This window comes from Emiliania huxleyi, assembly GCF_000372725.1.
Source record: "Emiliania huxleyi CCMP1516 unplaced genomic scaffold EMIHUscaffold_78, whole genome shotgun sequence".
Lineage (NCBI taxonomy): Eukaryota > Haptophyta > Isochrysidales > Noelaerhabdaceae > Emiliania > Emiliania huxleyi.
The window spans coordinates 363,511-376,358 of record NW_005196163.1 but is presented as its reverse complement, the minus strand read 5'-3'; the positions used below and the strand labels follow the sequence as shown (position 1 = coordinate 376,358).

The following is a 12,848-nucleotide window of genomic DNA, read 5'->3' as shown; positions in this document are numbered from 1 at the left end:
CCCGCCCCGCCCTCGCCCCCGGCCCAAGTGGCTACACCCAACTGCCAAGTGCCCAGGGCCCACACCCACCGGCCGGCGATGGCGCGCAAGGGTGTCTCGATCTGTGGGCTGGAGAAACAGTACGAGGGTCTCCACCGAGTGTACCTGCAGCTCGCAGCGCGGGAGCAAGAGATCAGAGAGGGCATGGACGACGCACGTCCGGGTCCTTGCACCATGATCAACGGCGTCGACTTTGCGGCGGCGCTGTCTCCGCTTCCGCGAAGCATGCCGCTCAAGACCGACTCGGACGCGAACAGGTTTGCGATGCTCGTCTGGAAGATGCTCGATGCGTGCGAATCGGGCAGTGTCGGCGGCGACGCTTGCCGGATGGACGACGTGATCTTCGCCGCTGCGGACGACGCCAAGGAGGAAGGCCACAGCTTCAGCCCGCGACGCTTCGAGCACCTTCTCGGCCTTACCCTCGCCCTGTCCAACCACGGCGTCGAGAGTTGGCTGCAACGGGGCGACCCACACAACGTCCGCGTCATCTTCAAGAGTCTGGGTGACGGGTGGAAGCCGCTGCTCTCACCGGGCGCCTCGTCCCAGAAGGAGAAGGTGCTCGCGGCCGGAGTGAGCACAGAGCTGCATCAGTTTGCGATCGAGGCGTGCGAGGCCCTGCAGCGCCAGCTCGCGTCCGACCGCGAAGGGAAGATCTCATTCAACTTCATCGCCAAGCCTCGCGCACCCCGCCAGCCGCGCGAGCCCAAGGCCACGCCGGCCGTGCCCGCAGCTACCATCATCGACGCGGCCGTGTCGGAGCAGGAGGCGCGCGAGCTGCGCGCGTTCGCGGCGCACCTCTCCGAGCAGGTCAGGCGCACGCCCCACTCCGAAAAGGGCGCCGCCGCCACCGCGCTCGAACTGCACCGCGGCAGCGCCGCGGGTGGCGCGCTCGTGCGCGCGCTCGGGCTGGGCAAGGATCTGCGGAAGGTCGAGCTCAGCGGAGCGCAGCTGCTCGCGTTGCTGCCGGCGCTCCCCAAGACGGTCCACCCCGTCGCGATCCGATCGTGGTCGAAGGTGGTCTGCATGCAGGGCACGCGGCCGAACATCTACGCGTGGGCGGGCTTCATGTCGGTGGCACTCACGCTCGTCGCCGCGAGTGGCGCGCTCAAGCTCAGGGTGACGAGCCGCGTCGTGGGCTGCGGCATACCGTCCTACGTCGGCGGCGAGGACGCGTTCGACGACTACCTCACTGCCAGCGGCTCCACCGAGTTCAATGCGTGGAAGAAGCGCAAGCGCGACGAGGAGATGGGGTTGCACGTCGCCAAGTTCCGCGCCGCTCTCGCAGCACGCACGCACCTGTGAAGGCATTTCGCCAGGTGGCCATGGAGCCTCTGCACACGTGCGGAATGGTGCCTTGCATGCTCTGCCCGAGGGCCCAGGCAGCAGGCGCGTGTAAAGCCGTACGCCTCGGTGTGCCCCCCCCGCGCCCCGGGGGGCACACAGTCACAGACGACCCGGCGAGAGCTCTGGATTTCAGCCATACGGCTCTAAAGACTAAAGCTCCAACGTTTTCAAAGAAAATAACGTCCTCTCCAAGTGCACCACGTGTGAATAGTGAACGCCGAATGCAGCCCTAGCAGGCGTACCAAAAGTCCATTATTAAACTTAAAAGTGTGCGTGGCTACGGCGGCCTCCGCTGCCCGACCGTTCACTCGCTGTCACGGAACTTGCCTTGGCCCGCGGCGTCCCTCCTCGCCGGCCACAGGGAGAGCGCGAGCGCCCTCACCTTGTCCGATTTCCACGAGAGAGGCTCCTGCCCGTTGACTCGGTACACGAGCGCCTGGAAGTGCGGGTGTGCGGGTGTGCGGGTGTGCGGGTGTGCGTGCGTGCGTGCGTGCGTGCGTGCGTGCGTGCGTGCGTGCGTGCGTGCGTGCGTGCGTGCGTGCGTGCGAACGCGCGCCTCGAGCCGCCGCCACAGCAGCACGGGCTCGGAGTCGAGGACCTATGGGACATGTCAGGGAAGTGTCGTGGACATGTCCAGGACAGGTCCAGGGGCCGCCCACGCGTGCTCGAGGACCCGGTTCAGCCGGCCGGTGAGGATGCAATAGTGCTTGTCGAAGGGCGGCTTGTGGTGCGCGATGTGCTCTGGCACCTACAGGACATGTCTCGGGCATGCCGTCGACGTGTCCTGGACAGCTTTGCGCGATGTGCGCGCGGACCGGCAGCGCGACTCCAGCGCGCTGCAGCCGCCGCTTCCACTCGGGAAGCTTCGAGGGGGGCGTGTGAGACCTACTTCGCAGCGTGAGCGCGTGGCGCGCTCTCCCCCTCGACCTAGGCGTCTTCGAGCGTGCCGCAGCACGCCAGCGATGGAACTCTTGCGCGACCAGCTGCAGGTAAAACATGACGGCGACGCAGGCCGCGCCGCTCGGCGGCAGCAGCGCGAGCCCGAGGCCGAGAAGCGGGAGAGTCGCGCCCGCGATCTTGTAGACATTGTTGAATACGGAGCGGTGCGAGATGGTCCAAGGGGCGAGGTGGTGGCCCTGGAAGGCGGCGCACGCAAAGCCGACGACGGGCGTCTCGAGGCGGCCGTAGTTATCGGTGGCCCAGTGGAACGCGCCGCTGAAGAGCTCGCCGAGCAGCGCGCCGGCCGCCACGCCGAGCAGCGGCGGCAGCGGGCTGCCGCTGCGCACAAAGGCGAGCGCCACCACGCCGAGCGTCGCCGCAGTGCTGGAGACGGTGACCGCGCCCATCGGAGGCGTCGTCTCGAGCGAATCGCCGGGCAGCGTGAGGACCGGCTCGAGGCGGCCGTCCGGGCCGCGCGTGGGGCGGAAGCTGCCGTCGAGAGCGAGCGCGGCCAGGTCCATGCTGTCGAGCGCCGAGTCGGTGCCCTCGAGAGCCGAGGCGACAGACGATGGCGCGATCAGGGACGGAGCGCCCCGCGTGTCGATGGCGGCGGAGCCATAACGGAGGATGGGCGGACCTCGCACGATGGCCGCGGCGAGCGGGAGCGCGGCGCAGAACATCGCCGTGGGCGACTCGATGCCGGTGTGTGTTGTCCTCGCCAGATGCGCTGGATGGCGGCGAAGGGTCCGAACCCTGTTCCGGCACGCAAGAAAAACGAAAGAAAAAAAACAACCAAGGTTTTTTCTTTTAGTATTTTCAGCGGAATGAGCGGCGCCATAAGCCCAGCCGTGCTGAGTGAGCGTACTTCCCTAGTCACCCGCGTCCGGACTCCATCCGGCACGCGTCGCTCAGAGCCGCGTCCCCTGCTCGCCACCCCGACGCCCAAGGCGCCCATTCCGAGGTTAGCCTGAACTCGGGGGCACAAAAGAAGAAAAACGCGCTCGAACGCGTTGTCGTCTGGCGGCATGAGCGGCGCCGCGAGCCCAACTCTGCTGCCCGACCTGGCGGTGGGCAACCTTGGCTCGCTGCTGGCCCTCCTCTCCGGGGGGCAGACGCGCGGCACGTCTCTCGCGGCCCAGCTCGACGCGCGGCTCGACACCGAGAAGCAAGACACGCTGCTCACCTGGGCCGCTCGGCACGGGCAAGCCGAGGCGGTGCGGCTGCTGCTCGAAGCTGGCGCAAGCGCCGGGGCGACGACCGGCGGCGGCGCTTCCGCGCTGTACATCGCGTGCCAGGAGGACTACCCCGAGTGCGCCCGGCTGCTTCTCGAGGCTGGCGCGGCGGTCAACCAAGCCCAGAACCAAGGCGTCACGCCGCTGTACATCGCGTGCCAGAAGGGCCACCTTGACATCGTCCGGCTGCTGCGCGACGCTGGCGCAGCGGTCGGCCAAGCCAACGCCAGAGGCGCCACGCCGCTGTACGTCGCGTGCGAGCAGGGCCACCTCGAGTGCGCCCAGCTGCTCCTCGAGGCTGGCGCGGCGGTCAACCAAGCCCAGAACCAAGGCGTCACGCCGCTGTACATCGCGTGCCAGAAGGGCCACCTTGACATCGTCCGGCTGCTGCGCGACGCTGGCGCAGCGGTCGGCCAAGCCAACGCCAGAGGCGCCACGCCGCTGTACGTCGCGTGCGAGCAGGGCCACCTCGAGTGCGCCCAGCTGCTCCTCGAGGCCAGCGCGGCGGTCAACCAAGCCCAGAACCAAGGCGTCACGCCGCTGTACGTCGCGTGCTACAAGGGCCGCCTCGAGATCGCCCGGCTGCTTCTCGAGGCGGGCGCGGCGGTCAGCCAAGCCCGTGACGATGGCGCCACGCCGCTGTACATCGCGTGCCAGGAGGGCCACCTTGACATCGTCCGGCTGCTGCGCGACGCTGGCGCAGCGGTCGGCCAAGCCAAGGAGAATGGCTCCACGCCGCTGTACGTCGCGTGCTACAAGGGCCGCCTCGACACCGCCCGGCTGCTTCTCGAGGCTGGCGCGGCGGTCAACCAAGCAATGAACGGCGGCTTCACGCCGCTGTACATCGCGTGCGAGCAGGGCCACCTCGAGTGCGCCCAGCTGCTCCTCGAGGCCAGCGCGGCGGTCGACCAAGCCGCAGCGGACGGCGCCACGCCGCTGTACGTCGCGTGCCTTAAGGGCCGCCTCGAGATCGCCCGGCTGCTTCTCGAGGCGGGCGCGGCGGTCAGCCAAGCCCGTGACGACGGCGCCACGCCGCTGTACATCGCGTGCCAGGAGGGCCACCTTGAGGTCGCCCGGCTGCTTCTCGAGGCGGGCGCGTCGATCGACCAGGCCAAGGAGAATGGCTCCACGCCGTTGTACGTCGCGTGCTTGGAGGGCCACCTCGAGATCGCCCGGCTGCTTCTCGAGACCGGCGCGGCGGTCAACCAAGCCGAGGAGGACGGCGCCACGCCGCTGTTCATGGCGTGCCAGGAGGGCCACCTCGAGGTCGCCAAGCTCCTCTCCTCCTACGGCGCCTCCCGCGCCGCTACGCCCTTCGGCACGCCCGAGGAGGCCGCAAACAGCGAAGGCCACGCCGACCTCGCCGCCTGGCTGGTCGCCAGCCGCGGCTGGACGCCGCTCGCGCACCTTGAGAGCCTCACCGCCGCCCGCGCCACCTCCCTGCTGCGCAGCGGCGCAAGCCTGCACGAGGGCGAGCCGACGCCGCTGCGGCGCGCCGCGGGCGGCGAGGGCGAGGCGGCGGCGCTGATCCGGCGGGCGGCGGCGCCGTGGTCGCCGGCAAGCCACTCGCTCTTCCCCGCGGCGGCGCGCGAGTACGCGGTGATGGTCATGCGCATCGGCCACCAGATCGCGCTCTCTCCGCCCGACGGCGCCGAGGCGCGCCCGGACTGGAGCGCGCTGTCCGACGTGTGGCGCGAGCACGTGCTGCCGCACGCGGTGGCGCGCTGAGGCCGAGTGAGGACGCGAGTGCCACGCGGCGGCGCTGATCCGGTGGGCGGCGGAGGCGGAGGCGGCGGAGGCGGAGGGGCAGGCAGCGTCGGAGCGCGAGGCGCTGGCCGCGCTGCAGCACCTCGTGTGCGCGGACAGCGCCGAGGCGTTGCGAATCGCGATCGACGACGCCACGCCACACGCGGGCGCGATCGACGCCTTGGTGGGCTTGGAGGAGGAGCTATACGCGGCGCCCCCACATAAATTGGATGAGAACAGAAGAAATCAAAATACGCTTCGTTTTTGCACGCGCTTTTGGCGTTTCTTCTTCACTGGCGCTTGGAGCACTTGGGCGCACTTGGAGCACTTGGAGTGCAGTCATTAACCGCACATCCAAAGAAAGAAAGAAAAAAGAAAGAAAGAAAACGGACAACCCAAGGGAGGGATGGGAGGACGGCACGCCGCCACCACACAGGGATTTTAAGGAGAGGGGTGTGGTGCACTAGCCATCGCCCACCCTTGGGCGTCCGCCTCTTCCTATCTCTCTTCGCAGTCTCTCTCCGATTCTCGCTGCGACCTTCGTGCCACCTCGCGGTCGTCCCACTCTCGTCGTTCTCTCCCTTGTCATTTCCTCCTCTGTCGCGTCGTTCTCTTCTGCCTCGTCCTGCGACGCCGCCGCCTGCCGGTCCCTTGTTCTCGCGGCTTCTTTCGCCTTTCGGCGCAACTCCGCCCTCCTTGCTGCATATCCTGGCCCCTCGAGTCTATCTCACAAAAACTTGATTTTTCCTGGCGATCGGATTCTTCCCAGCAGCGCCGATTCCTAACAATCGGCGCCCACTCGCTCTGTGCTTGATCGCACGGCTCGGCCCGACACGCTGCGAGCGAGCTTCTGCATCGCCCCGACCACGGCGAGAAGCTCGCCACCATCGGCGATGTTGACGCAGGCTGGTGAGCTCCGCCACTTCGGCTGACGCGCGCGATTTGCCGCTCAAGTCCTAACAATCGATGCCTCCTGCACAGGAGGATCAACTGGCGCCTCTGGCGACGTGGCCGAGAGCAGCGCGCGGGCCCGTCGGCGCGCACTACCGCGGCGAGACTCGCCCGTCGCGCCTGCTGACCTCCCCACAACCCCTCTAGGGTTTCGGCTCCGACGAGCTACGCGGAGCCAACAGGGAAGGATTTGGACACTGCGGCCAAGGTGGACCGCGCTCTGCAGCTGCTCGCCGAAGCCGAGGCTCGAGGGGACAAGCTCGTCGCCGCACGCGCTGCGCGCGTCGCCGGGACCGGCGAAATGAACGTGTCACGCGCTCTCTCTCGCATGCGCGAGAGCGGCGCCTGGGCGCAGCTCGTCTCTCAGTGCAAGGAGGATCCGCCTCTGGTGAGCCCGCCGACGCTGCCGCAGCCCGCCGAGCCCGCCGCAGCACCGCGCACGCCCATCGCCGAAGTCATTAAGCGCGCCCAGCAGCGGCCAGGCGATGGCCGGCCTTATGGCCAGCATGGCACACGCGGCGCGTTCAGGGAGGGAATGAAGGTAATGAGCCTCCGCCTCTACAACGGCGAGGTCACGCCCAACGCGGCGGTGGCTCAGCTCGCAGGCGCGGGCGTCAAGGTGAGCAAGCGTACGCTCGTCGAGGCCTCAAAGAAGGCGCCGGGCCACGTCCGTATGGGCTGCACAAGCCAAACCACGCTCATCACAGCTTGCCACAGTGTGGCCCCTGGCAGTGGTAAGCCATTCTTGGTTATCCAGCTCACAGCAGGGCCGTTTGACCACGATTGTTAGACGCCGTGAAAAATCAAGTTTTTGTGAGATATCGAGCTCTCCTCGCGCAAGGACGAGTCTTCTGACGCCCACTGCGATCATTTGCCACCCAGTCATATCATTGCTCAGGTCCACTCTCTCTTCGAACACTTGTGCCTTCACGGATGAAAGAAAAAAGAAAGAAAGAAAACACACAACCCAAGGGAGGGGATGGGAGAACGGCACGCCGCCACCACACAGGGATTTAAAGGAGAGGAGGGTGTGGAGCGCTAGCCGTCGCCCACCCTGGGGGGTCTGCCTCCTCGTATCTCTTTTCGCAGTCTCTCGCCGCTTCTCGCTGCAACCTTCATGCCACCTCGACGGATGAAAGAAAACGGACAACTGAAGGCTGCGATAAATTCTTTCCCTGCGGGACGGCAGAGGAACCCTCGCTGCGCTCTCCTCTTCATCTACTCTGCCGCTCGCGTCCGACATGGACCAGCCGCCCGCCGACAGCGGCCACCTGCATGGCGAGCTACTCGTCCAGGTGGCGCACGAGACGGTCGCAGCGTCGGACGCGATGCAGCACATCTTCCCGCTCATCCCGATGACGTCGCCAGCGGCGCGGCACCTGCACGAGCTGGTGTACACGATCTGCACGATCGAGACGCTCGTCCACCAGTTCATCGACCAGCAGCTGCTCAGCGCCGAGGCGTCGCCGCCCAACTTTCGCCGGCGCGAGTCGGGCGCGAAGCTGCAGGACACGCTCGAGCACATGCGAGACGCCACGATCCTCAAGCCGGCGGTCAAGGCGTCGCTGCTGTCGGGCGGGATCGCCTCCCTCCTCTACCTCTTCTCCATCCTCCTCCGCGACCTCAACATCCAGCTGCAGGCCCTCCCAGACATTGAGGCTGCCGCCACGCCGAACGTCGCCGAAGCCGCTTGCGCCGTCGGCGCCGCCGCCTTGGGTAGCCTCCTCCAGCTCTCCACGGCGTCGTCTCTCACGCGGCGCTTCTTCACAGGCGCCGCCGCCGTCGGCGGCCTCGTCCAGCGCGAGCGGCGCCGCCTGCCGATCCGCTCGCGGGCCGGCGAAATGCTCGGCCGGTCTCTCCTCGCCGGCGCGGCTGCGTACGGCGCCCGTGCGCTGTACCTCGAGGCTGCTCGGAGGCGCGCGGCGAAGCGGCTGGCGCAGTCGGAGAGCCGACTCTCGCTCACGCTGCGGCTGTGGTGCCTCGCCACGTCGGTGCTGCAGCGCGCGCACCGGCAGGGCGTGTCCTACACGCAGCTCGGCCACCTGCACGAGTCGTCGAACGTACAGCGCGTCGCGTCCTTCTCCTCGCTCGCCGTGATGAGCGGCGTCGACAGCGGAGGGGGCAGCCTCGCCGGCCGCAGCCCCGCCCTGTCCCTCTCCGCCACCCAGTTGCACGACGGCGCGTCGCCCTAGGAGCTGAGGGCAGACCGTCGTCTTCCAACCAGCACTCGAGAGGACGCACCTCCCCATATCTCCCCAGATCTCCCCCAGATCTCCCCCATATCTAGCACTCGAGAGGACACACCTCCCCATATCTCCCCATATCTCCCCCATATCTCCCCCATATCTAGCACTCGAGAGGACACACCTCCCCATATCTCCCCCATATCTCCCCCATATCTCCCCCATATCTAGCACTCGAGAGGACACGCGTTCAACCACGCGCTCAACGCGAGGCTCCGAGGACACGGCACACATACCGCCTTCCCAACCGGGGGGGGCTGAGGCTGGCGGAGACGGAGCGTTAGGCGCCTCGCCCGCCGCGTCGCCCGCTCTGCCGCACGACGCCGCGGCAGAGGCGGCGCTGGGCGGCGGCGGCGGCGCAGGGCTGCGGCCAGCGGCGTCGTACCTCTCCCTCATCGCGCCGCCCGGCGTGCACGATGTCGACGTGTGCGAGCAGAACCCGACTCGAGTCATGTTTGACGCCTGCACGCCCTGGAGCGGCGCGTCGTACTGGTGGCACCTGAACCCTGTCCTCGACGTGACCAAGCGCGCCGTCGATATCTACTACGCCTCCCTCTTCGCCGCCCTCCGATTCGCCGCCCTCGCCGAGCTCCCCACCGCCGCCGCCTACCCGATCGCGCTGCCGCTGCTCGGCTGGTTCGCGCTGCGGCCCGCCGCCACGGCGGCGGAGGTGTGGAGCGGCTGGATGGCGCCGAACATGCTGCAGCTGCAGGCCATCTCTATTGCACTCTGTGTGGTGACGCCTCGGCTCCCTGAGAACGCACACACCGCCTCGTGTGCAATGCCCCGTGTGTGCTCCGCGAGTGCGCGTGTGCTGCCCCGTCGTCCGTGCTAGGGACGCGTGTACCACCGACTGACGGACTGCAGGCCATCTTTGCGCCCCTGCGCTGGCCGCTCGTCGTGCGCGTGGTGCGCGGAGTCTTCGGCGGCGGCTTGCGGCACGAGGAGCGCACGCTGCACGGCCGGCGCATCGTGCTGATGCAGACGGAGGAGGCGGCGGCGGAGTGGGACGCGAGGGCGGCCGAGGCGGCGGCGGGCGGCGCGCCCCCGCCCGAGAGGCCCGCGGTGCTCTTTGTTCCCGGCGGCGCCTTCATCGCCGACTTCGAGGCGGAAGGGCATTGCCGCCTCGCCCGCCGCTGTGGACGGCGCGTCTTCACGCCTCCGGCCGTGAACAGGCGGCCGACCTGTTCTTCCTCCACCGCTGGGTGCGGCAGACCGACGCCCTCGTCGTCTACCTCACGTACGACTTCGCGCCGCAGGTCCCGTACCCCCCCCAAGACCCCGCCTCAAACACACACAAACACTTCGCTGAAAGCCGTCACACACGCACACACACATACACACACACACACACACACACACACACACACACACACACACACACACACACACACACACACACACACACACACACACACACACACACACACACACATACACACACACAGACCCGATGCGCTCAACGCTGCTGCTGTGGCACCGCGTCTCTTCACACCGCCGGCCGTGAACAGGTCCCGTACCCAGGGCCGATGCTCAACGTCGCGCTCGCGTACCGCGCGCTGCGCGAGCACAAGCACGACCTCGGCTTTCGCGCCTCGCCGCTCGCCGTGGTGGGGCTCCCCGCCCTAGAAGCGGAACACGCATTCCCTCCATCCAACGAGCGCCCGAGAGGGCACGCACTCCGCTGCACTCCGCCGTATCCACTGTCTTTGCATCCCTCGTATGTACGCGGTGAAGACACGGCAAGAGACCGTCCTCCGTCCCTGACCTCGGCGTGTCCAAGACGCAGGCTCTCTGCGGGCGGGAACTTGGCGATGGCCGCGCTGCTCGCGCCGCTGCTGCTGCACCACGCGCCGCCGCCCGTGGTCGAGGCGCTGGGCGGGTGCGACCCGGTGACCCACGAGCTGCCCCCCCCTCCCCGCCTCCCCTCGTCCCACAACTTCCTCGCCAGCATCTCGCTGCACGCCGCATTTCCCTCCCCGAATCCTCCCCACATCTCCCCGCATCTCCCCGCATCTCCCCGCACCCTCCCCAAATACCTCCCCCCCCCCACCCACAGCCTCCCCATCCCCCCCCCCCCGCCCGCCTCCCTCCGCTTGCAGGTGATGCCCGACGCCATCTTACTCCTCTGCCCGGTGCTGAACATTTGCCGCTCGCCTTCGCCCTCGCGCGTCGTGTTCGCGTCGGACGTGCTGCTGCCGCAGCCGCTGCTCAAGGCGTTCGCCACCGCCTACGACAACGACTCGGACCACTGGATGGTGCGCGACCCAATCTTCTCGCCCGTCTTTGCGCCCGACGAGGCGCTGCGCCAGCTGCCGCCAACGACTATCCTCTGCGGCGGGCTCGACCCGCTGCTGGACGACTCGGTCGACTTCAACACGCGCATTCGCCGGATGGGCGTGCCGGGCGAGCTGCACATCTACCGCTCTCTGCCGCACACGTTCGTCTCCTTCCCGCACTGGCACATCCTGCCCGAGGTCGAGTCGGCACTCGCCAAGAGCGTGCAGTTCCTGCGCGCGGTCTGCTCGGCCGCGCCCGCCGCCGGCGTCGGCGGCAGCGCCACGCCGCCCGGCGGATCGGACGACCCGTGGAAGGAGCCGCGCTCGGTGGGCTCGCAGTCCTTTGACTCGGACGACGGGTTTGGGTTCTAGCGTCACTCTCTCGCTTAGGCCTTAGCACCGGGTGTGTAAGCTGTAACGCTAACGGGGAAATAAATAAATAAAACGGACACCTCTACTAGGAGATGGGTAAAAAGGAACTCAGGTCCCCGCCCTGCGGTCTTTGTACGCTAACGGGGAAGATTTTAACGGAAGATACATTTTGTGCCACCCCGGGTGCGAGGCGGCCCAATCCTACCGGGCAGCGGCGACGCGTAGGCCTGCGCCAGCAGCTTCTTGTCGTGACTCGGCAGCCGCTGCACCGGCGGCGGGGTCGGCGCGGCCAGTTCGGCAAGCGGGCTCTGCGCGGCCAGTTCGGCAAGCGGGCTCTGCGCGGCCAGTTCGGCAAGCGGGCTCTGCGCGGCGGGGCGGCGCGTCGGGCTGTCCATCTCCGGGCGTGACCAGCGGCTTGAGGCCCTGGTCGCTGAGCTGCCGCAGCGGCCGCGGCGGCTCGGGCGGAGGCGGCTCGGGCGGAGACGGCCCCTCGGGCGGCGGCGCCGCAGCCGCCTCGGCACCTTCGGGATCAGGCTCGGGCTCACCGGTCAGAGCGCTCAACAGCCCGCGCCCGAAGCGCGCGTCGTCGACCAGGCCGTGCGCGTCGAAGAAGGCGACGAGCCCCCGCTGCCGCGCCAGCAGGTCGACAGGCGGCGTGTCCTTGCCGTTCACCTTGGCCTGGTCGAGCGTGAGCTGGATCTTGCGCAGGTCGACGGGACAGAGGGCGAAGGGGCGCGACTCAGACTCCTCGAGGTGGTTGGAGCCGTTCATCACGCACGAGGCGTAGACGCAGTGCTTGATGCCGAAGAGGTGGCTCGCCTCGTGGCAGAGCACCATGCCGCAGCGGCGGAGGAAGCGCGGCGACGAGCGCGGCACGTCGTCAGCGTAGCGCGCGAACGAGAAGAGGCCGATGGAGAGGTCGAGGTTCGCCTCGCCGAAGAGGAAGCCGAAGCCCGAGCTCGAGTTGCACAGGTCCTCCATCGTGTACCCGATCACGATGAAGGCGTCGCGCGGCTTGTGCGCGTGTATCACCTTCTGCGCGCTCGGGCACTCGATCTGCGCGCCGTAGCCGCAGCCGTCCTCGTCGCGCTCGATCGCCGCGAGCGCCTTGGCGGGCAGCGGCTTCATGCGCTCCACCTCCAGACAGAACCAGAGCCGCTCACGTCGCCGAGCGGGAGCAGGTAGATCTTTCGGCACACGCGCGTCGGGAAGTTGCGGTGCGGCCCCGGCTGCAGGAAGCGCTTGATCGGCTGCCCCGGTCGGTCGCGCACGCCCGGCTGGTCCTTGCCCAGCCAGTCCCACGCGCCCGCGGGCGGCAGGTTGGGGAAGCAATGCCAGCAGCGCTCGAGCGGTGGCGCACACGGCGGGCAGCCATCCTTGAGCGCCTTCTCGCGGGTCTTGGCGTCCTGCGGCGCCTGCCAGCCCTTCTTCTTCGGCGCAGGCATGGGAGGCCCGGCCGGCGGCGCTCCATTCTGCGCGGCCGGCGGCTGCCCCTTCTGCGCGGCCGCCTTGCGAGCCTTGGCCTCTGCCTGCCGTTCCACAAGCGCGCCCACCTGTGCCTCGTCGGCACCCATCGACACGGCCAGGCGCACCGCTGCCTTGTCGGCCGCATCGCCCACCCGCTCCATGAGCGCGTCCATCATGGCCAGGGTTTTCTGGAGGTCCGCAGCGACCTCATCGGGCGACTTCGCCGGAGTAGCCGG

At 68.3% G+C, this 12,848-nt stretch overlaps 4 protein-coding genes across 4 annotated transcripts; 3 read left to right on the top strand and 1 right to left on the bottom strand.

Annotated features, from left to right (window-relative positions):
• Positions 1-1,534: 1,534 nt before the first annotated feature.
• On the bottom strand, positions 1,535-3,002 carry EMIHUDRAFT_453290 (hypothetical protein; the record flags this gene model as incomplete). The annotated part of the gene is made up of 6 exons (XM_005760096.1): positions 1,535-1,617; positions 1,647-1,819; positions 1,940-1,981; positions 2,057-2,131; positions 2,199-2,268; positions 2,353-3,002. The coding sequence occupies 5 exons, from the start codon at positions 3,000-3,002 to the stop codon at positions 1,688-1,690; spliced, it is 969 nt and encodes a 322-aa protein (XP_005760153.1). The 3' UTR covers positions 1,535-1,617; positions 1,647-1,687.
• Positions 3,003-4,370: 1,368 nt separating this feature from the next.
• EMIHUDRAFT_359185 (hypothetical protein) lies at positions 4,371-5,403 on the top strand (the record flags this gene model as incomplete). Its single annotated transcript, XM_005760095.1, has 2 exons — positions 4,371-4,391; positions 4,788-5,403. 2 exons carry the CDS (start codon positions 4,371-4,373, stop codon positions 5,280-5,282), a joined length of 516 nt encoding a protein of 171 aa, XP_005760152.1. The 3' UTR covers positions 5,283-5,403.
• A 2,089-nt stretch (positions 5,404-7,492) lies between these two features.
• Positions 7,493-8,443, top strand: EMIHUDRAFT_218263 (hypothetical protein; the record flags this gene model as incomplete). Its single annotated transcript, XM_005760094.1, has 1 exon — positions 7,493-8,443. The coding sequence occupies one exon, from the start codon at positions 7,493-7,495 to the stop codon at positions 8,441-8,443; it is 951 nt and encodes a 316-aa protein (XP_005760151.1).
• A 1,559-nt stretch (positions 8,444-10,002) lies between these two features.
• On the top strand, positions 10,003-11,202 carry EMIHUDRAFT_359184 (hypothetical protein; the record flags this gene model as incomplete). The annotated part of the gene is made up of 3 exons (XM_005760093.1): positions 10,003-10,108; positions 10,284-10,386; positions 10,597-11,202. Coding segments are annotated over 3 exons (546 nt in total), but the record flags the coding sequence as incomplete, so codon positions are not given.
• Positions 11,203-12,848: the final 1,646 nt, after the last annotated feature.